The sequence below is a fragment of the Gaeumannomyces tritici genome (genome assembly GCF_000145635.1).
Source record: "Gaeumannomyces tritici R3-111a-1 unplaced genomic scaffold supercont2.8, whole genome shotgun sequence".
Classification (NCBI taxonomy): domain Eukaryota; kingdom Fungi; phylum Ascomycota; class Sordariomycetes; order Magnaporthales; family Magnaporthaceae; genus Gaeumannomyces; species Gaeumannomyces tritici.
Window position 1 is genome coordinate 376,576 of NW_008804552.1, and position 21,283 is coordinate 397,858.

A 21,283-nucleotide genomic window follows, 5' to 3' on the forward strand; every position below is an offset into this window, starting at 1 on the left:
GGGTTTTTGGGGTTTTTGGGGGGTTTTTTTTGCTTGACCGGCTTCACTTTGGCTCGCACCGGGTATTTTTGAACTCGTGCGCCCGCATGGCCTACACACCCGTGCCGTGCTTGTCGTGCCTGCGTAACCAGACCTGGGCGCCTGCCGGCCTTGTTTAGGACAACCATGAGTGGTACGCGTTACGAGGCGAGCCGTCCGTGTCTATTCTTTGTTCCTTTTCCTGGCTTGTCAATCTACATGCGCTGAAACCGGTGGCCAGAGCTCCAGGTTCGGGCCGAGGGGGCGTTTTGGGCATAGCATGACATGGTGTGGCGTGGCGTGGCATATGCAGTCTAGCCAGCCAGAGCGTAGTGTCGCCTGTACCTTTCACGTTCAACTTGGGCGAAAAGGAAGGGGGAGGGAGTGAGAAAAAGCGCTAGTAACGAAAGAAAGCTAGAGGGATTCTAGATACATGTCGTCTCGCACAACGCCCAGTATAGTGCGTACCCCCCGCAATCTAGTCCCGGGACGTGCTGCATGGGAAATGCGGGGGAGGGAGTCGATGGACCGACGCGATGGACTGTGGGGCTCAATGTACCCTCGCCTCCCCGTCGCACATTTTCATGATTCGTTTTCTTTTTTTCGACCCATCCATGTCGTCGCCGGCGGAAACGGAAAGCGTCTTGATCGTTTCCCTACAAACCTGTCTAGTGGGGCTCGGCGGAGAGTTTTGGGCAGCATCACCCACCACCACGCCTTCCTAGAATCTCGGCTGGTGCCGGCGAGAAGGCGAGGCCTGGGGCTTTCCTTTCCCGGGTGGATTTTAACCCCGCCAGCCCGCTCCCGTTGGTCACGGCCTGCTGCCGTCCAATCTCGCACCGCCGGGATTTTTCCTGCCGTGCGACGAATGTGCTTCGTAACGCCATCCTCACAGCGTCCGAGCATTTCGGCCTTGTTTCCGCGCGCTGGTGTGACAGGCGAGATGCTTTCGACTCGTCTTTATTGGAAGGGGAGCGGGCACCGGAAACACCAAGCAGACATCGTCAAGTCTCGAGACCAGCTTCCAAGACCAGACCAGACCAGCTCCCTGCGACCTCCATACCCGATCTAGCTAGTATTGAGGTGATATCGCGCGGTCGACTTCGGTCTATGATTGGCTCGTTGTCTTGGCAGCTTCCCGACCTTGCTCTCTTGTTTCCTTTGTCTTTCGTTGTTTTTTTAGCGTCTCCGCATTCTTTGCCTCGGTACCCGGTCCTTCCCCTCTTCTCTCCTGCCAAGATCTACAGATTTGTTACAGTATGTGTAAGCACATATCACACAGTGTATCCTCCTCCCTCTGATTGGGATCTATGTGCGCCCCCATCTGTCCATCTATCCCTTCCCGTCAACGCCTTCTTGACATGCACCTGCACACCGGAGAGGAGGACAAGTGCTCGCTCAGGCAGCTAGCCGACAGGCCGTATGCACTCAGAGCCCGTGCTCCCTGCGTCCAAACAGTGGGTGACGAACACGTCTGGACCATCCCAGGGGGGCTGATGCTCCAGCGGCAACTTCGTCCGATCCGAGCCCGCCCGTGGGCTGGATTTGACGCGCGCACGCGCGAAGGAGGTGCTCTTCCATGTCTCTATACCCCCTCGACGATTGTTTTATTTCCCCAACCAGCAGCTGCCGCTCCGAGAAAAGCGCAACCGTGCCCTGAAATCCGACATTGGCACAATGATCAGTGCGTTATTACTGTGTAGACCTCTGCCTCGCCGGGTGCGAACCTCCCCTGCAAGCATGTTCATCGCACCGTATACGCCAGCCATTGAATCAGCCAGAAGCACACATTCACACACACAATATGGCACAGTGTTTTATTCGGTTCCGGCACCACATTGCTCGTTATGGCCTCGAGGACCCAGGGCCCACGGGGTTGGCGGGGGTGCAATTTTGGCCGGGGAACTGGGCCAGACACCAGATGAGAGATCTCAGGCATTATCCCGCGTCTGACGCCACCCCGGCTGAGGAAGGGATCCCTTTGCCCGCCCGTGCTGTCATCGCTGCGGCGGGGACCACCCACGAATCACCCCCTCGCCAGTGTGTCATGGAGCAGCCAGCGTAAACGCATCCAACCATTGATTCCGTCGGCCAAACTTGATCCCCGGCCCTCCTGGCTGTCCGGAGAGAGGGACGAACCTCCCGTGTATATCTATCCCAGCCCACCCCATGCTCGGATGGTCGCACACCCTCACTCTGTCAAGTCGTATATACATCAACTGTGTATGGCCACTTCAACCGGACACTTCATCCTGACGTGATCCCACGCATACTTAACTACTACCTCCCGTAAATTTCGCCCTGCTTCACCTTTGATCCCGCCCAGACCCTCCGGACCCTCTCTTCTCGCAATCATCCACTGTTCTCCTCTCCCTACTGGACCATCTTTCTTTACAAGTCCACCCCTGTCGTCTCATCAATAACCCCCACACCTTTGTTGAAGAGATAGCTGCGTTGATATCTATCGAGACGAGGACATCGACCATTTCTTTTACCCACCCACGGGTTTGTGGCCTGGGATTGCCTTCCACGCCTCCAATTCCCAAAGAGGGCACTGCTGGCAAGCCCTTTGGGCCGCGCCCTTTTCAAATCTCGACTGGGTTCAACACCAGTCGAATAAGGGTGTAGGGCCACTCAAGCCATCGACAAGTATCCAGGTCGACATGGGGCTCCTCGAGGCGGCCCTGGAGCATGTCTCCGCCAAGGGGATCGTGGTGTGGCTCGTTGGGTCCTTCATAGCCTACCTGACTGTGAGCAGGGTCATCGAGGAGATCAAGATCAGGAGGCTCGGGTCTCATGGCCCACCGATGCATTCCAATCTGCCGTTCGGTGAGTCGGCCCATCCCAAGACACCAGCGCCTGACCCCTGCTCACACATGGGCATGCGCCCCACGGCAGGCATCGACATGATATACAGAACTGTAAAGGCGGCCATGGCGCACAAGAACGTCGAAATCTGGATGTCGCACTTTAACCGGACAGGAGGGTGGACGGTCGAGGGCCGCATGCTGACGCGGCGCATCGTACTGACGGCGGACCCGGAGAACATCAAGGCGCTGCTAGCAACGCAGTTCTCAGACTACGGCAAGGGCGAGCCCTTCCACCGAGAGTGGGAGCCCTTCCTGGGAGACAGCATCTTCGCCACCGACGGCGACAAGTGGCACGCCAGCCGCCAGCTGCTGCGCCCGCAGTTCATCAAGGACCGCGTCAGCGACCTGCACTGCTTCGAGACCCACATGCAGACCTTCTTCCGCTGCGTCGCCAACGGCGGCGCCCTCAACGGCGAGGACCAGCCTGTCGACATGAGCGCCGCCAACGGCCGTCGCCTGGACATCAGCGACCTGTTCTTCCGCTACTCGCTGGATGTGGCCACCGACTTTCTGCTGGGCAAGGAAGCCAAGTCCATGACGTGAGTCCTTGGGCTTTGTACCAGCTCTTCCAGCATGGTCGACGAAAGAAAAGAGTGGCTGACATGTCGATAATAGGACACACCGGACCGAGTTCGCCGACGCCTTCAACGAGGTGCAGCGCGCGCAAAACATCATCTCTCGCTCGGGCCCACTTCAGGGCCTGGTGCCGCGCAAGTCGTATAACGCCGGGCTCAAGGTGGTGGATAACTACATCAAAATCTACATCGAGCGCGCGCTCCGGCTGTCGCCCGAGGAGCTGGCCACCAAGACCAAGTCAGACCAGGGCTACACGTTCCTGCACGAGCTGGCGTCGTTCACGCGCGACCCCAAGGTGATACGCGATCAGGTCATGGCGGTGCTGCTGGCAGGCCGCGACACGACGGCGGCGACGCTGTCGTGGACCCTGTACGAGCTCGGCCGGCACCCCGAATGCGTGGCGCGGCTGCGGGCCGAAATCGAGCAGGTGGTCGGCTTCGACCGCACACCGACCTACGCCGACCTCAAGAGCATGAAGTACCTCCAGAACGTTATGAACGAGACGCTGCGCATCTACCCGGCCGTGCCCTTCAACGTCCGCCTCGCGCTGACCGACACGACGCTCCCGCGCGGCGGCGGGCCCGACGGCTCGCAGCCGCTGCCAGTGCTCAAGGACACCCCGATCGGCTACTCGACGCTGCTGATGCACCGCCGCGCCGACCTGTACCCGCCCACGTCGGCCGCCTTTGCCGACCCGGCCGTCTTCAGCCCGGAGCGCTGGTCCGGCTGGCAGCCGCGGCCGTGGCAGTACATCCCCTTCAACGGCGGGCCCCGCATCTGCATCGGCCAGCAGTTCGCGCTGACCGAGATGGGCTACGTGCTCGTGCGCATGTTCCAGCGCTACGCCCGCGTGGTCAGCCACATGGCCGAGGTGGACGGCGGCACCCCAAGGCTCAAGGCCGAGATCGTGCTACAGCCGCACGACGGCGTCACCGTCGCCTTTTGGGAGGACGGGGCGGAGAAGGCGTGAGGTGAAGGGAGGGGAACGGACAACGTGTGATGTCCGTTTGGTCTGTCTGTCTGTCTGTCTGTTTGACAGTATCAGCTAGCTTCGCTAGACTTCTGCACTGGAATCCGCACGAGCTCTGCATTGACAGAAACGCACCGGGTTGTTGTTGCATGAACCTGGATTGCATGCGTGAACCCATGAGCCATGTCATCATCTGCGTGCTTGGTAGTTCCTGTAGGTATGGCCGTGCGGCTGCCTCGTACGGGTTTCATGCGGAACCAGCGGTGCGTGGTAGAAACAAAAAATCAAAGGCTGTATTGGACGCCATGCAAGCGATCGTGGCGGCAGGTCTCTATCTAGATCTATAAAAGCAGGTAGGTAACGCTCATCCTCGGCGCCTCTCGTCTGTTCCATGCGTCACGCCGCAGCAACGCGTAATGACGACAAGGAACCGCTCGGGGCATGCAACTTGTACCTACATGGTTCGCATCCATAAAATAAAATAATAAAAAAAGACATTTCCATCTCATGATGCGTGCGGTGGTCTAATGGCATTTGAGAACAAACCCGAAACACGCTCAGCTGACCGAGGCGGTGATACCGCATAGGTACCTGACACCAAAGACGGGGGGGAGGGGGGAGAAAACAAAACGGGACGGGACGACGACTCGCCCTCCCTAGATAGGCAATCTCCCTCATTCGCGTCCCCTTCCCCTTTCGGAACGTACAGCCCCCGGTAAACGCGCCACCCCCTTGGGCGCGGCGGCGGTGATGACGGCAACGGCAACGGCAACGGCTTGCCCTATCTCCGCGGGACGCCGTTCTGCTTGCTCTCGCCGCCGAAGCTGAAGCCCTGGGCCAGGCGGCGCTCGACGTTCTGGCGGCCGTTGACAAAGTCCGGGTAGTTGAGCGTGAGCTCGACGGCGCCGCTGACGATGTGGTCGACGGCCTCGACGCCGAGCATGAAGGAGTGGTCCTGGTTGCCGACCTGTGTTTTTTTTTTTTTTTTTTTTTTCGTTCTCGTTAGTATGACAGCTCAGCCGCATCATTTTTTCCAACCTCTCCAAAGTCACCAAACAAACTCACCTCGTATCTCCAGCTGCCGAAGCGGCCGCGCGAGTAGATGCCCATGTCCTGCAGCCGGGGCAGCAGCTCCTTGAGCACGCCCTCGCGCTCGAGCGTGGGCGTCGGGTAGCCGTGGTCGAACTTGCGGTTGTACGTCGACACGATCTCGTCCTCGGGCCGGAGCATCTCGGTGTTGACGAGGCCGCGGATGCAGTCCCGCAGGATGTTTGCCTCGTCGACGGGCTTCTCGGGCGACTGCGAGACCTCGAGCATGATGGACCAGTACGGGCCCTCGCGGGCCTCGACGGAGCCGGGCGGCGCGGCGGACCCGTCGGCCAGCTGCAGCGTCGGCAGCCTGACGGCGGCCTCGGGCTGGTTGTAGGGGGAGTAGTTGGAGAAGACGGTGGCGCGGTAGAAGGGGCAGTCGTCCTCGGGGAAGTAGAGCCAGCACTTGTCGCCGATGCGGTCCGGGCGCTCGCCGCGGATTCCGACGCCGATGACGTGGGTCGACGAGTAGAAGAGCCCCTTGGCGAGACCGACGAGCTCCCGGTCGCCCAGCGTCTCGGCGAGGTGGTCGACGGGCATGGTGGAGACGAGCTTGCCGTAGCCGACGGTGGTGCCGTCGGCGAGCGTGGCGGTCCTGGCGGCGGCGTCGATGGACGTGACGGTGCCCGCCTTCCTGCCGAGGCGGAGCTTCTCGGCGGGCAGGGTGTTCGCGACGGCGGTCCAGATGCCGCCGGTGCCGTCGCGTGCGGGGAAGCGGAAGGTGCTGTTGGGCCCCCAGTTGCCGGCCACCTTGCCGAGCAGCACGTTCTTGGTCACGAGCTTGACGTCGGGCTCGGGCACGCGCTCGCCCAGCCACTGGCACTGCATGCGCGTGGTGGGCACGGCCCAGACCTTGAAGTTGTAGGGCCGCATGAACATGTCGGCGACGCCGGCGCCCATCATGCGCACGATCCACTCGTCAAAGTCCCTGGGCTTGGTGTTTGCGACGCGGCACTCCAGCGCCGCGTCGATCAGGCCCTCGACCGCCACCACCTGGTCCTCCTTGGGCAGCATCGAGATGTTGTTCTGGAAGGGGTACGGCACCCACAGCTTCTTGTACCTGACGTACGAGATGCGCTGGTGGCTGTACCAGTCCTCTTTCCTGGGCAGCGCCTCGTCTAGACAGTCATCAAAGTACTTGTAGTGGGAGAAGATGACATGACCACCGACATCATACAGCTGGATCCGCGATGGTTAGCTGTGTTCAAGATGCCTCTTGCCACCTCCTAGTTGAACCTCGCCAGAGCAGTTCGGAGCATCTACGTCACGGGAGGGAGGCTCATACAAATCCCTCAGGGGTAACATCGGTCGAGGCCAGACCTCCAGCCCTCTCGTCGGACTCCAGCAGCAGCCATGACGGACCGTTCTGGAAAATGTTAGCAGGAGTTGGTATAAAAGCGCCGAGCAGAAAAGTATTACAATGTGGTTCAGACGCTTGGCCGCGCCGAGGCCGGTAGGGCCCGCGCCAATGACAAGGACGTCGACGGTGCTGTAGAAAAGTATCAGTTCTGCTCTTGGCCACGAGGATAGAGCCGCCAAGCTGGGGCGACCAGGACAAGGCAGCCGGGGAAAGAAGGCGGGGAGTCGTCTCGAAACTTACATGTCGGCAACCATGGTGAGGCTATTGTTCCTGGGAGCCAATGGTTGGAAGGGAATTGAAAGGCTGCAAGTAGCCGCAGCGACGGGGGTTTGATTTTGGCAACGGAAAGCCGTCAGGAAACAGATATATGTGGAGGACCAAGACAAGTTGACAGGCACGGGAGGGCAGGGGCTGAACGGTGATGCAAGGCCACCACACTATTTCTGCAGTTGGACTGGTCCCACCGGAGAAGGCTTGCCAGTTGCTGAAGCCCAGGGCGGTAAGGTTGCTTGCTTGGCGGTCGCTTTTTGAGAAAGTGAACAAATTGACAAATTGACAAATTGATCCTTTCAATCAGAAAGGCAACAGCAGCAGCCTGCGGTTGTGGCTGGATCTGGCTTGGACCGTCAGCCACACCTTGTTATTTGTCCTCAGTGGCCGAGATATACTGTATAGATGGCGTCCGAGACGGACACTGGGCGGCGTGTGACAAGATTGTATCTCAGAATCCCTTCCTGACAAAGTCCCTCCGTGCCGCCTTGCTCGGTGCTAGGACTCGGGCTGAGCAAAAGAACACTAAAAAGTTCCACAACGGACAGCATGGCAGGTGCGGCCAGTAGCCAGGGGCAGCAGCAAGGCACCCGCCAATGGACCAATCAAGCCCTCTGGCCGCGCAACGGGGAGCGGCGAGGCAGAGCTCCAGCCCTTGTCCACAATTGACCGAACCGAACTAGCCATCCGAATTTCGAGATTTGCTGCCGCTGTTCCGAGGATTGTGCCGACTTCGTGTTTGGAGCAGCCCCAGTGCCCTCCCTTCTATTTGTTTGGAAGGTACCTATGGAAGGTACCTGTGTATCCAGTGTGGGTGCGAGTCACCGATGGCATCATCTGCTGTACTGCTGCAACAGCAGCCCCCGGCACGGCGCGGCGCGACAGCTTGGATGTTCATATTTGGCCGTCGACGGCCGTGTCCACCAGCAGCGGTGACCCTGCTTCGCGAGGAGGGGCCCGCCCTCCCCATTACTCAATGCGCGCAAGCCTGGACAGACGCAGCTCCGTCTTCGAAACCCGCAATGGCGTCCGCTGCTGTCCGGGATAGAGTTGGCCGGAGTCAGTGGCCCGGAGGGGCATTGGCCCCGATACCGCTAGCGGTGCCTGCGCGTGTCGCCGTGTTCAGAATGTGAACATGCACGTACGTACTCGATGTTTCCCTGGAAAGAAGGAATGAGAGCTACTGTAGCGATGAGCTGATTCCACTGACACTAAAGCACAGGTGGGGGGCAGGATCGGGAGCCGAGCCGAGAGCCAACAAAAGAACAAAAGATCAATTCAATGAGGCGCGGCAAAAGTTCACCGCTGGAGAGGGCAAAGGATGCGGCCCAAAGACATGAGATCAATGCCATGCCGCTGATGTGATATTCCAATGTGGGGATTCCATGCTAGGCCGGATCGCACATTGGACCCTTTAGGTCCTTTCTACTGTCCTGTCCAGCTTAGCTCTAGCTGTGGTGTAGAACAAACAAACAAACAAACAAACAAACAAACAAAAAAAAAAAGCATTTGACCAAATGCAGATCAACATGTCGCCATCCCTCTCAATCTGCTGCATTCGAGGTCTCTGCACCGCCTGGTCTCGACCTTGGGCTGCGGGGACATCCCCGGTCGCAGGCCCTATCACAGTGGGTAGGCTCCCGCAAGCGGAACTTGGCAGCAATCTCCTCAGCCTGCTCAATTTCGCCCTACACGTGTGGCCTTTCCAGGTTCCACCTCCTTATTCCCGACCGTGTTTGGCACTGCACGCTCGTTGGCTTTTTAGGGGGCAAGTTGGAACTGGGAACCTCCGAGATGGACAGACGCTGAACCAGATTCACAAAACCGTCTTGATGCTGAGCTACTCGACCGATTGAGCACCTACCTTTGCATCCAGACCTAGACCCGTGGCTTCTCTCTATTCCGTCCTATTCTTCTCACCCACTTCCATTTATATCTGCTCCGTCTGGCCGCAGGGCACAGGTGCCGCCCCCTGCTCGGTTTTTTCCTTCCCGCAAGTGGAAGCCACAGATCGCCAATCGGCGTCGTCTTGACTCCCGAAACTTTGCGAGGGCCTGGCTAGAAGCAAGAGGAGAGAAAAACTCCACAGCAAGCTTCAAATCTTTCTCAACAAGCCCACGCCCACAAGGTTAAATCGATTCAGTCGAACTTGCTGTCACACTCGTTACCTTTTTTCGGCTTGTGCTAGTGGAGATTTTGCGTTTCCTTTCTTCTTCTACTCGGGGTTGTCTTGATTGCCAACACCCGCGATCAAACTCGCGTGTCCTTCTTTTTTTGGATAACGGCCACCCACCACCCATCCACCACACACGCCCGACCGACAGATCACACCCCGCCGGCGCGCGACGTTTGACCGTGACAATGAGCACCGAAGACAAGACGCGTGTCTCGGCAGACGAGGACCGCTCCGGCCCCGTGCTCCCGATCGCCAACACACCCGCGCCCCGCAGTGGCCCCGTGCCGGCCGCCGTCTACGTTATGTAAGGACCAGATGGCTCGTGACGATGAAGGCTGGAGCAGTCCTTCTAACATGTTTCGACTGCAGCGCATGGATCAGCATAAGTTCGTCCGTGATCCTGTTCAACAAATGGATCCTCGACACCAAGGGGTTTAGTGAGTTTCCGTCCCCGTTAGAGCACACCCCGCCCGACGTTGGCCGGCCTTAGCACCGGCCCGGACCTTTCCCCTCCGGCCCGGGCCATGTTCATCCTTCAACCTCAGCCAAGGCGCTTACTGACCGGCATCCCACTCCTCCCCCAAAAAAGAATACCCCGTGATATTGACAACATATCACCTGACCTTCGCCACCATCATGACCCAGCTGCTGGCGCGCTACACGTCGCTGCTTGACGGCCGCAAGACGGTCAAGATGACGGGCCACGTCTACCTGCGCGCCATCCTGCCCATCGGCGTGCTCTTCAGCCTGAGCCTCATCTTCGGCAACCTGACCTATCTGTACCTCAGCGTCGCCTTCATCCAGATGCTCAAGGCTACCACCCCGGTTGCCGTGCTGCTGGCGAGCTGGGGCATGGGCATCGCCAAGCCCAACCTGAAGGTGTTCCTCAACGTGTCGGTCATCGTCGTCGGCGTCGTCATCGCGTCGGTCGGCGAGATCGAGTTCGTCATGGTCGGCTTCGTGTTTCAGATGCTCGGCGTCGTCTTCGAGGCCCTGCGCCTGACCATGGTCCAGCGCCTGCTCAGCTCGGCCGAGTTCAATATGGACCCGCTCGTGTCGCTCTACTACTTCGCCCCCGTCTGCGCTGTCATGAACCTGGCCGTGGCCCTGCTGTGGGAGCTGCCCCGCGTCTCCATGGCCGAGGTCTACCACGTCGGTCTCTTCAACTTTTTCCTCAACGGCCTCTGCGCCTTTCTCCTCAACGTGTCGGTCGTCATGCTGGTGAGTTGAGAGCAATCTTGTTCTGGCGCCTTCGCCACAGGGCTTTTTTGTCATGGGGTGGGGCCTCTTTTACTAACTGACCACCCCACCACCCATTACAGATCGGAAAGACGTCCTCCCTCGTCCTCACCATCTGCGGCGTCCTCAAGGACGTCCTGCTCGTCGCCGCCTCCATGGTCATCTGGCAAACCGAGGTCTCGGCCCTGCAGTTCTTCGGCTACAGCGTCGCGCTCGCCGGCATGGTCAACTACAAGCTCGGCACCGAGGCCATCCGGGGCTACGCCGCCGACGCCGGTCGCGCCTGGGCCGAGTTCGGCGCCCAGCGGCCCGCCCGCCGCCAGCTCGTCGTCCTGGCCTCCGTCTTCACCCTGCTCATCATCGTCCTCTGGGGCATGGGCCCCTACGCCGCCGAGAGCGGCGCCGCCCGCGCCCTCACCAGCGCCGCCAACAGGGTCGTGGGCTCCTCCGCCTGAGCGACGACTGCCACGGGCCAACCACGCTGCAAGGCCTTTTTCGTCGCCGGGGTTCGAGGCCGTACGATGGATGGACGGCGCAGCGCCGTTTTGCCCGCCCATCTGTCCTTCTTTCCATGTACATTTTCTATCTATCCAATTTTTTTTTGTTTCTTTTACGACGTTTGGACGCGGGAGGGCGCTGCTGTTTTGATCTTATGAACACGGCCGGCCCGTCTTGGCTTGAAAGTTGGGCTCGGGACAGTTCCCCCTTATATAGATAGAGAAGGGCATGGGTTAATCTTGTTTTATTTATTGGCGCATGTTTTCCCATCACTCGACCGGTGCGGGTGCCCAAAAGTTCGCACCTGGGTCACCTACTGATGTTAGGTTCTGCCCATCATTATAAGGCGGCGTTCTCAATACAACTCGGTGGTATCGAGCGAGGGAACCCGATGTCAAGTTTTGAACACTGGCATACACTGGCTTGACTTGCACGTAATGTATTGTATCCGGTCATATTCATGTCTGTAGCACAAGGCTACTTGTCGCGACCCAAGCTTGCTGGCGACATTGTCACCGCATCTGCGAGACACCACACTCGCGTGTGCAATCCTCGCCGGCCCTGTATCCAGGAGCCGAAAACAAGACACCCACCAGCTCACGGCGTCGCTCACGTGCATCTTGGACTCGCTTTGTGTCATCAGAAGCAACGTCTTTGCTGCTTGCATTCAAGGTGTGCCATCCACGATCCGATATCGTAGATACACGCCGCCACCGTTTGTTCAGTGCTCCATCGCCTTGTCTGCAACCGAAAAAAAGGCCGAATAATCGAACGCCACATTGACCAGAAAGAACCGCGGTGGATTTAGCTCATGAGCCTCAAGTTTTTAATGTCGAGTATGCTGTATACAGCCCCAAACCATTCGCCCCGCCCAACCGATTGAAGAAGAAATGATTTAGAACCCTGCGGGCGTGTCGGTCAGCATTACTTTCTGGGCCAGGTGCCATGAGGGGACAGGGACGTTTGGGTTCCCAAGAGGCAAGGGGTCGAGGCAAGACGGAGGGGCACGTACTGAGAGGAGTGAAGAACCAGCGGTTCTTTCCGCTCGTGTAACGCTCCTCGAGCACCTTCTTGACGTTCTTCTTCGCGTCCTCCCGTTGGCTGACCTCCTTGAAGGTGTCGTTGGTGACGGTGCCCTTGAGGCCCTCGAGCTCGAGGGTGTAGCGGGTGGGCATCAGGTGGTTGTAGTTGACAACCTTGACAAAGGGCTTTATCTTGCTGCGCTTCTCTTGCCGAGTCTTGGACATGCGGCGGGTGATCTTGGACGGGTAGCGCTCGATACCGGCAACGATGGCGTGGCCGTAGGGGTGCATCTTGTTGCCCAAGTCGGAGGGCTGGATGATGACAACCTGGAGCGCGGGGGGAAAAGACCGAATGTCAGCCACCGTACCCGAGTCCTGTCCCAGACGTTCTCCTCAAGTCGCCCAATCGACTGCCCCTCCGATGCCTCCACTGTCGCGTCGCGGCGGCCACTGGTTCTCCTGCTCCGATTGCTGATGTCCGTAGCCGCAGAGTCGAGGCCATGGCGAGGCATTCATTGCGTTTCTAGCGGTGCAGTCGCTCGTCGGGTCCGTTTCGCAGCCATCGTGGACATCGGGGAGAGAATACCGTGGGCGTCGACGTCGGGGGGAAACCAAGCCGGGTTCTGAGGACGGAAAAAATATTGCACGCATTCTTTCTTACCTTCTTGCCGGCATATCTGCCGCGGGTGATGATGGCAACACGGCCGACCTTAAGGAACTTCATCTTGGCTCTCTGGATGGCGGGTGAGAGGGTGTTGCTGGTTGTTTGCTGGGAGGGCTGTCTTCCTCTTTTCTCTTCTTGCTCCAAAGGTCAGTCGAAATTTCCAAATTGTGCGTCGGGGCTAGCGAGGGGCGGCCGCGGTGGGTGTGGCTCGTGTACTAAAGGTGGCACGCTCCACTTGCTGGTGCACGTGATGGAGCCGGAGTCGGCCCCATTCTTTGCTGAGCGGGCGTGGTGGGCACTGAGCTCGAGCCACCTGGATTGGGTGGTCTTGCGCAAATCCTCAATTCGCCAACATTTGCGGCAGCCCATCCCAGCAGCCCAGCTCTCGCCCTCCGCCGTCCGCACGATGCCTCCTCCGACCTACATCATCTCGAGGGTGGCAGACCCCATATTTGCCGTCTTCATCGGCGTCTCTGCCGCAGCCACCCGGATCAGCCGCGAGGAGAAGGTGAAGGGGAAGACATCGACAGACACGATGGAGGCTTTGCGAAGGTATGCATTTGGTCGATGGAGCACCGTAACAAATCATAGTCGCATTTGTCCTAACGCCACGATCCTCCTAATTAGACGCGTTGGGAATCTATTCGGAGGCGCAAAGTGAGAGGAGCCAGCGTGCCATCCGAATCTCGCGACCCTACGATCATGCCGTCCCGCGATAAAGCTCGTGCGCCCGTGGCCCCTCTAGGTATCCAACTTGCTCGCGTGTGAAAAACGCAACCAGCCAACTTGGCACCTTTAAACGGCCAGGCCGCAATGCCTGCACAAATCCGTCGCCGCGCGCATCACTGTGCATATTTCTCGCCATACTCCTTCCTCATCATCTCCTGCACCATCTGCCCGCACAGCTTGGCGGTGGGGTTGGTGCTCACCGCAAGCCCCTTGGCGATCTCGTTCCCATACCGGCCCCCGACGGCAAAGTCGTGTGAGGCCGCGGCCTCGAACTCGAGCGTTTTCCAGCCCGACTCCTTCCGTCCGTGGTCTATCTGTGTGTGGTCTTGGGCCAGGAGCTTGGATGTGGCGTGGTATATGGCTGCGCGCTGTGTGTGGGCAAGCGACAGAGTTTTTGCGGCCTTGGCCGAGATCGGGGTCCAGGGGCTCCTTGGGGAGAGCAGCAGGATGGCTTTGTCAAGGTCCTCCAGGGCTATCTTGGACTGGCGAGTCCGCTCGTCGTCAGTGACATCTCCAACGAGGGGCCGAGGCGACGTCTCGGGCGGCTGTGAGACCAGCATCGAGTCGCCGTACAAGCGCCTCAGGGCCTGCGCCCTGTTGTTTCTGGCGCTGGCGTAGTCCGGATGTTCCTCGATGAGCTGCCCCAGAAGGGCTGTGGACTGCTTGTATGTCTCGGTAGCCGCTGGCTCGGAGCTGTTCTTTTCGAGCTGCGTCTCTGCCTCGTGCATGCGGAGGATGATCTCTCGTTCCCTCGCCGACAGGGCTTTGTACACCGCCTCATCCTTGATGTGTGGGTCGGCTGGTAGAGAGTCTTCTATCCTCACGATGGCCGCGGGATCAAACTCCGGATCTTTGATCTTCTCCAAGACATTCATGTCTCGCGTGCTTAGTGTTGCAGATGCCATTTTGGACCGATTGTACTGTGACTTCTTTGAGTATGCGTTTTGAGGCGTTGCTTGTGGAGAGGGACGTGGTGGTGATTATGGCGAGATAGGCCTGGCGCTGACGTCGGGATCAGCAAGTGTTATGGACGGGATGTCAGACAATCGCTAATAGAGCTCGAGAGAGGAGCCCAATCGGCCTTCCTAGTCATTACCACTTATCCTTTCGCAGACACGACGGCATCCATCGGTCCGCATGCGTTTGTAAAACCAACTATATTACGACATAGTGGGGCCCATCTCGGCATAAGCAAAAGGATAGTGACGGCTCAAGGCGGGGAACGGAATTCGACCGGGCCAAACCACCGCTCGGCTGACATAATCAAGCTTTATCTCACCGAAGCATTCAAATTCTAAAGCTCACCGCCAACTAAGATGTCCACGCCTGCGCAAGGAGAATTAAAATTCGTGGTATTCCAGAAACAGTGATGCTCGAAACACCAAACGCATCATCGGATTGTTCTCAAAGGGCCAAAGAAGGGAATTCCTGCCTAGGACCGGTTTAGCTATGAAGGAAAGTCCACTTGGGGATTTTGACAAAAAGCAGTGCCGCCCACTCCTTCGTGGCATCAGCTCAGGGAGTGGCAGGTCAAAAGATGGTGGCGATCGTTGCAGCCTCCTCCTTCTCTATAACATGATCGACAAATTTCAAAGTTGTCGTACTTGCTATTTACAAAGCAATCACAGCAGTTTAGGTAGAAAGCCCAATGCCAAAATTTGGCGTCAGATAGGATGGGAGAGACGGGGAGGATGACAAAACTCACTCCAGAAACAAGCATCGTCGTTGAAGAGATTCCCGCAAAGGCTGCAGTTGATTCGTCCCTTCATCTCATGTGGGAACGATCCTTGGCTTCGCCTCTGGCACGCAACCGGCCAAATGTTGGAGAGGCAGGAGTGGTCCAGGGCGTCTGCGAAGTAAAACTGCAGTGCCGTGGTATATCGGGCCCTTGCAGCGAACTCCACTGATGTAGCACGAATGGCATATATCGGGACCGTCGCTGCCGCAGTTGCAGCAGTCTGGCTCCATGGGGTATTTGGAAGATGGACGACACGCCAAATCTGGATTGTGGTTAGTAGCAAAGACGGAGTATGGGCGGCCAACTCGCGGTAAAAGCAGCCTTGGACAATCTGGCCGTCGCATATATCGCAGGCCATGGCCTGTACCCGGCCGGTCGCTAGCAGTTGCACCTCCTCTGGTTCCTTTAGTCGCCGGTGGTAATCGCCTACTACCCATGGGTTCCTGGAGAAGTCCACAGCAACTGGAGTAATCACCAGTTTGTGGCTCTCGCCTTCGCGCTTGGCTCCATTGACGAAGCAACGCTCGCACATATTGGCACCATCCGGGAAACAATCGTCAAAGCTGGATGCAAAATGTGAGGCAGGAGCTCAATGCGATGCGAGACAGGAGCACTGCGGGGAAGATATGGGCGGCGACAGCTCATTGGACCAATCTCGGCAGCGCATTTCAAAGGCGCAGCCTACTGCACACAGCCTGCTACCTCGCTTCTGCACCCAACCCTAATGGATGTCGGCTGCAACGGGAATCTCTGATATCTCTCTACTCCATCTCCCGGACTCTTCTCCGCACCGGGCAGCCAAGCGGCACCAACGGACCGATGCAACGTGCCGAGGCACAGGCGCCCCTCCTAATCGGAGAAATGATCCGGCAAGCGCCCCCCTGTCGGGGCCTGTCAGCTTGCTATGCGCGCCGCGGTGGAACTGGAAACGGTGGTGGTATCAATGCCGTCGCCTACCCTGTCGTGGCATGCGGGGGCGCCATGGGTTTCTGGGTTCCATGCCATGCCTCTCCGACTCCTCTCGGACTTGAATGTGGAGCACCTGGATGGGTCGACGTTTAAGTATCGTCGTTTGGCCTGTTGGCTGTCCCTCGGACTGAAGGGGAAATGCGAGGTCCTTGAGTAGACTCCTCCTGATTTGAGCCAAGCACCTACATACACCCACACACCAACAAACATCGGCCAACATGGGGAGCGTCTCGCAGAGCCCCGTTTTCTCCAACATCATCAACGGCGAGTGCCGCTCCGGGACGCAGGTCGACCGGGGCGTGGACCCGCGCACCGAGAAGCCCCTGTGGGATGTGCCCGTCGCCTCGCCCGCCGACCTGAACGAGGCCGTCGCCGCCGCCCGCAATGCCTTCCCCGGCTGGGCCAACACCCCGGTCGCGGAGAGGAAGAAGATTGTTGCCAAGATGGCCGACGTGGTGAACGAGAATGCGCCCGAGCTCATCGAGATTGTGGCGCGGGAGACGGGCAAATCGGTAAATAACGGGCGACCCCTGTTGGCGGACGTTGTTGATGACTATCTAACCACACACGCGCTCCTCCCAGCAACTCATGGCCTCGATTGAGATCAAAAACACGGTCGATCAATGCCTCTTCTTCTCCCAAAACGCCCTGGAGGACGAGCTGCAGTATGAAGACGAAACTGTCAAAATCATGGCAACCTTCCCGCCTCTTGGTGTCGTCGGCGCCATCTGCCCCTGGAACTTTCCTGTCTGTTGCCCCCCCTTTTTCTTTTTTTCTTTTCTTTTCTTTGGCTTTCTTGCCTTCCTTTTTGATATTCTGTCTCCGTAGTTTAACAGAAACTGACACCCTGAGCACCAACAGTTGATCCTCAGTAGCATCAAGGTCGTGGCGTCCCTGGTGATGGGCAACTGCATCATCATCAAGGCCTCCCCGTTCACGCCCTACAGCGCGCTCAAGTTCGCCGAGCTGGTGCAGCCACTGCTGCCCCCTGGCGTCGTGCAGGCGCTCAGCGGCGACGGCGAGTTGGGGCGGCTCATGACGGAGCACGCGGGCGTCGACAAGATCAGCTTCACGGGCTCCAGCCCCACCGGCAAGCTCGTCGCGGTCGCGTGCGCGCGCACCCTCAAGAAGGTCACGCTCGAGCTCGGCGGCAACGACGCCGCCATCGTGTGCCCGGACATCGCCGACGTGGCCGCCACGGCGTCCCTGGTCGCGGCCGGCTCCTACTTCAACGCCGGCCAGGTCTGCGTCGCCACCAAGCGTGTCTACGTCCACGAGGACGTCTACGCTCCATTTTTGGAGGCCTTTGTGGCCGAGACGACCCGCGCGTACGCCCCCGCGCTCGCCGCCAACGGCGCCGATGCGCCGCCTACCGTCTTTGGCCCCCTGTCCAACAAGATGCAGTTCGACAAGGTCAAGGGCCTCCTCCAGGATGTCAAGACGGCCGGAGGGGAGGTCCTGACGGGTGGCGCGCCGCACGACGGCACGGGCTTCTGGATCCAGCCCACCGTGGTTGCCCAGCCGCCCGAGGACTCGCGTCTCGTGCAGGAGGAGCAGTTTGGTACGAGATCTCTTCTCTATGTGTCCCCGCGCTGCTCGCCTTTGCTGACTGAGCTTGTACGCCTCCAACAGGCCCCGTCGTGCCCATTATGAAGTGGTCCAACGAGGACGACGTGATCAAGCGGGCCAACCTGACAAACTCGGGCCTTGGCGCCACGGTTTACTCAAAGGACCTTGGGCGAGCCGAGAGCATCGCCAAGCGTCTGGAGGTCGGTTCGGTCTGGATCAATGTGAGTCGTGTCCCGAGATCTCCACATTTTGCTTTTACGTACTTTGCTGACGCGATTCGCTCCGTTTCAGATGCCCGAGAGACCCAATGCGGCAGCTTGGATGGGTGGGTGGAAGGACAGCGGTTTTGGCGGGGAGATGGGCAAGCTGGGACTCTATGCGTACTGCCATGTCAAGAGCATCCATTACGCCAAGTAGTGGTGGTAGCATGAATGCGACCTGATAGATACCAATAAAGGCTCTGCTGCATGCGTTTTATTTTCCCATATGTCTATCGATGGCTCTCCTAGTCCTGGATGAATTTCTTCAAGCCCCGCAGCCGCTCCTTGGCCAGGTCCAGCACATCGTCGGGCTTGCAGACGGCGAAGCGGAGGTAGTCCTCGACGATGGCAGCGTTCTCGTCGGTGTAGAACTCGGTGGGCGGGATGGCGGCCACGCCGAGCTCCTGGATCAGGAACCAGGCCAGCTTGAAGTCGCGCGGGCGGCCGGCCACGTGGGGCGGGAACGGGTAGCCGTCTGGCAGCCGGACCTTGTGCAGGTTCACCATGACGAAGTAGCCGCCCTCGGGCTCCGAGTAGGGCAGGCCCAGCTCGCGCCAGACCTCGTTGAAGCGGCCCATGCGGCCGCGCATGTCCCGGACGCACTCGTCCCAGAAACCCTCGGCCTCGGCCTTTTCGAAGCCTGGGGGTGGGAGCGGGCGTGGGGGCTTTGTCAGCAACCAGCTCCATGGTCATAGTTTGCCTTGTTGGGGGAACTCACCGACAGCGCATGCCTCCTGCAGCGGCGACACGGAAGAGTAGCAGATGCGGGTGTGGGCGGCCGAGACGTGCTGTATCAGCTCGGCCGGGCCCATCAGCCAGCCTAGGTAGCCGCACAAAAGTGAAAATCAGCAGGTTGTCCACCACCCAGAGGTTCAAAACGCACGCAGGAAGAAGAAAAAAAACATCACCCACCAACGCGCCAGCCGGTGGCGTAAAAGTTCTTGCCCGCGGACCCGACCGTCAGGGTGAGGCGCTCGACCTCGGGCGACAGGGTGGCGACGCGGGTGAAGGGCGTGTAGAAGAGGCGGTCGTAGACCTCGTCCGAGAGGATGATGATCTCGTTCTTGACGCAGAGGGCCGCGATGCGCTCGAGCTCGGCCCTGGTGAAGACCTTGCCGACGGGGTTGTCTGCGTGGGGGCGGGGATGGTAGTGTCGGGGTGAGTAATTGCTGCGTACCTAGGTTAGGGGGTCTGCTTGGACTCACGAGGTGTGTTGATGACAATCATCTTGGTCCTGGGCGTGATGGCCCGCTCCAGCTCGTCAAAGTTGACGGTCCACTCTCCCGCCGAGAGCGTCTGGGTGGCGCCGGCGGCGGGAGGGTGCATGGGCACGTAGACTATCTTGCCGCCCGGCATCTCGATGTTGCTTATGTACCTGCAGACACGTGCTGGTTCAGCTCTGCCTTTTACAGCCAGCGTCGCTTTCTCCATTTCCGCGCAAGGAAAAAGGATGCTTACTGGTCGAAGAAGGGCTCAAAAACAATGACCTCGTCGCCCGGCTCGATAAAGGCCATAAAGGCGCTCAGCATGCCTACAAGCAAGCCAAGAACTATGAGTCCGATATCATTCCATTTCCGCAATCACCGCCACCTCAACGGCCGCACAAACCTTCGTTCGCGCCCGTCGTGATGGTGACCTCGGTCTCCGGATCCAAGGGGCGGCCCCAGTAGGGCGAGTAGGCGTCTGCGATGGCCTTCTTGAGGCGCGGGCGGCCCTTGGTGGGGCTGTACTGGTTGCACTCGACGCGGTCGAGGGCGGCCTTGGCCGCGTCCAGGATGAACTGCGGTGGGTTGTAGCCGAAGAAGCCCTGGCCCATGTTGACGATGGGCTGCATGGGCGACGCGAGCGCCGCCTCGTTGATGATGCTCCATACGTCCTGGCGCCGGCCCGCCACCCGCGCCGCCGGCTTTAGCTTGCCGCTGCCGGCGGTGGTCGAGGACGATGACATTCTGGAGGTGAGGTGGGGGAGGGGGGATGTTGCTGCCTTTGGTGTTGTTGTTGCTGTTGTTGCTGCTGCTGCTGCTAGTGGGTTGCGGCGGGTGATGGAAGAGACGGCGGTAGTGGCGAGCAGGGCGCTGACTCTTCCTCCCCAGAAACACTGCTGCAGAACCGAGGAACTCAAAGCTGACGGCATGGGCAACGGGACAGGCCGCAGCAAGAGTCAGACGGGGTATTTATGTGGCGACAATCTGGCCACAAAAGGGGGCACTTGGACTTGGAGATGGGCCTCGCCGAGGTTGATGGCTGTCTGGTGGTTTGCAGGGCGCCGGAATCGGGGCTTGGGCTGCGGAGTGGTGGGCGAGCACGCTTAGCGGGTTCGGGATGGTGCAATGACGTGTGCGGGGCCCCTTTTTGCGGAGTGTGTGCGGCAAGGCAGCGCTTTGTGCTGCAGGTGCAGCGGGCGCACGCTTGAGTCGATCACAAAGGGATTGTGAGAAAAATAAAGAAAAAAGCAAAAGCTCGAGACATGTAGAGTCTGATCTTTAGATAATGTCTCCAGAAGAGCGCTGCGAGGTGGTGATCACTGGGTACATGTCAATAAAGTGGATGCAAGATGCTTGTCTTGATCATATCTCGGCCCCTACAGAGGTAGACCACAAAGGCACAATGCCTAATGTATTCATTTCCAGAATATCCTGCCCTCCATGAGCCTTCTCGCCGTCCTATACACGGTAGCATGTTCGAGGTGCCCCTCTTCGCTGAACTTTGCGCCGACAGTCAACGTGCCACTGGCATGGTGGACTACAAGGCTTGCGTCGTCGTCGTCGCCGCCGCCGTCCACACTGGCCACCTCGGGCCGCACAACACAATCGGCAACCACGCTTCCCGGCAGCCTCGCGGCGGCGGCGAGCGCAACGGCCACGGTGAGGGGCACCGCCTTGTGAGGCTGCCCCATCGACATGGCCCGCACCGTGATGGCATCGCCTGACGCCGCCGCCGCCGCCGTCGCCTGCCGCGACACGAACCCGATCTTGGGCACGCTGCCGGGCGCATCCTCGACCCTGTCCGCCAGTCCCATCATGACGGCGGCCCGCCGTCTCACGCTCTCGAGCCGGCGCTTCAGCGGCTCGTCGGCGTTGATGGCCGCCGCGCTCATGGCGCCGTCCGCGACGCCGAGGTCGGCCGCCGCGACGAAGCAGCAAGGGTTTCCGGCGTCGATGAGCGTGGCGCGCACGACGGCCATGGCCGCGCCGTCGCCGCCGTCGTCGTCGGCGGGGACCTCGATCTCGTCCGCGGCCCGCCCCGTGGGCAGCAGCTTCCCGGTG

General features: G+C 59.4%; 11 protein-coding genes across 11 annotated transcripts in view; 4 read left to right on the forward strand and 7 right to left on the reverse strand.

The window, feature by feature from the left end:
• Nucleotides 1–608: 608 nt before the first annotated feature.
• On the reverse strand, nt 609–1,033 carry GGTG_12244 (hypothetical protein). Its single transcript, XM_009230141.1, has one exon. The coding sequence runs from the start codon at nt 903–905 to the stop codon at nt 720–722; it is 186 nt and encodes a 61-aa protein (XP_009228405.1). The 5' UTR covers nt 906–1,033; the 3' UTR covers nt 609–719.
• A 1,151-nt stretch (nt 1,034–2,184) lies between these two features.
• Nucleotides 2,185–4,865, forward strand: GGTG_12245 (cytochrome P450 52A5). The gene is made up of 3 exons (XM_009230142.1): nt 2,185–2,847; nt 2,917–3,427; nt 3,504–4,865. Exons 1-3 carry the CDS (start codon nt 2,682–2,684, stop codon nt 4,432–4,434), a joined length of 1,608 nt encoding a protein of 535 aa, XP_009228406.1. The 5' UTR covers nt 2,185–2,681; the 3' UTR covers nt 4,435–4,865.
• Nucleotides 4,701–7,741, reverse strand: GGTG_12246 (UDP-galactopyranose mutase). The gene is made up of 5 exons (XM_009230143.1): nt 7,124–7,741; nt 6,943–7,012; nt 6,809–6,889; nt 5,500–6,702; nt 4,701–5,401 (listed from the first exon to the last, which is right to left on the reverse strand). Exons 1-5 carry the CDS (start codon nt 7,135–7,137, stop codon nt 5,216–5,218), a joined length of 1,554 nt encoding a protein of 517 aa, XP_009228407.1. The 5' UTR covers nt 7,138–7,741; the 3' UTR covers nt 4,701–5,215.
• An 898-nt stretch (nt 7,742–8,639) lies between these two features.
• On the forward strand, nt 8,640–11,651 carry GGTG_12247 (hypothetical protein). The gene is made up of 4 exons (XM_009230144.1): nt 8,640–9,633; nt 9,699–9,766; nt 9,919–10,550; nt 10,652–11,651. The coding sequence occupies exons 1-4, from the start codon at nt 9,515–9,517 to the stop codon at nt 11,021–11,023; spliced, it is 1,191 nt and encodes a 396-aa protein (XP_009228408.1). The 5' UTR covers nt 8,640–9,514; the 3' UTR covers nt 11,024–11,651.
• Nucleotides 11,435–12,925, reverse strand: GGTG_12248 (60S ribosomal protein L27-A). Its single transcript, XM_009230145.1, has 3 exons — nt 12,750–12,925; nt 12,079–12,415; nt 11,435–11,969 (listed from the first exon to the last, which is right to left on the reverse strand). Exons 1-3 carry the CDS (start codon nt 12,810–12,812, stop codon nt 11,962–11,964), a joined length of 408 nt encoding a protein of 135 aa, XP_009228409.1. The 5' UTR covers nt 12,813–12,925; the 3' UTR covers nt 11,435–11,961.
• A 233-nt stretch (nt 12,926–13,158) lies between these two features.
• On the forward strand, nt 13,159–13,413 carry GGTG_12249 (hypothetical protein; the record flags this gene model as incomplete). Its single annotated transcript, XM_009230146.1, has 2 exons — nt 13,159–13,304; nt 13,380–13,413. The coding sequence occupies 2 exons, from the start codon at nt 13,159–13,161 to the stop codon at nt 13,411–13,413; spliced, it is 180 nt and encodes a 59-aa protein (XP_009228410.1).
• Nucleotides 13,277–14,611, reverse strand: GGTG_12250 (hypothetical protein). The gene has a single exon (XM_009230147.1). The coding sequence runs from the start codon at nt 14,384–14,386 to the stop codon at nt 13,595–13,597; it is 792 nt and encodes a 263-aa protein (XP_009228411.1). The 5' UTR covers nt 14,387–14,611; the 3' UTR covers nt 13,277–13,594.
• A 163-nt stretch (nt 14,612–14,774) lies between these two features.
• Nucleotides 14,775–15,776, reverse strand: GGTG_12251 (hypothetical protein). Its single transcript, XM_009230148.1, has 2 exons — nt 15,187–15,776; nt 14,775–15,088 (listed from the first exon to the last, which is right to left on the reverse strand). Exons 1-2 carry the CDS (start codon nt 15,749–15,751, stop codon nt 15,012–15,014), a joined length of 642 nt encoding a protein of 213 aa, XP_009228412.1. The 5' UTR covers nt 15,752–15,776; the 3' UTR covers nt 14,775–15,011.
• On the forward strand, nt 15,648–18,244 carry GGTG_12252 (betaine aldehyde dehydrogenase). Its single transcript, XM_009230149.1, has 5 exons — nt 15,648–16,700; nt 16,771–16,935; nt 17,050–17,749; nt 17,821–17,978; nt 18,049–18,244. The coding sequence occupies exons 1-5, from the start codon at nt 16,407–16,409 to the stop codon at nt 18,172–18,174; spliced, it is 1,443 nt and encodes a 480-aa protein (XP_009228413.1). The 5' UTR covers nt 15,648–16,406; the 3' UTR covers nt 18,175–18,244.
• Nucleotides 18,236–20,279, reverse strand: GGTG_12253 (kynurenine-oxoglutarate transaminase 1). Its single transcript, XM_009230150.1, has 6 exons — nt 19,626–20,279; nt 19,476–19,548; nt 19,223–19,392; nt 18,930–19,145; nt 18,736–18,837; nt 18,236–18,657 (listed from the first exon to the last, which is right to left on the reverse strand). Exons 1-6 carry the CDS (start codon nt 20,149–20,151, stop codon nt 18,263–18,265), a joined length of 1,482 nt encoding a protein of 493 aa, XP_009228414.1. The 5' UTR covers nt 20,152–20,279; the 3' UTR covers nt 18,236–18,262.
• A 266-nt stretch (nt 20,280–20,545) lies between these two features.
• GGTG_12254 (hypothetical protein) overlaps nt 20,546–21,283 on the reverse strand; it is a gene marked incomplete at its 5' end in the record, with an annotated part of 1,483 nt that continues 745 nt past the window's right edge. Inside the window, one exon of the mRNA XM_009230151.1 lies at nt 20,546–21,273. Within this exon, the coding sequence (XP_009228415.1) occupies nt 20,638–21,273 (636 nt within the window). The 3' untranslated portion in view covers nt 20,546–20,637. The remainder of the gene's footprint in view (nt 21,274–21,283) is intronic.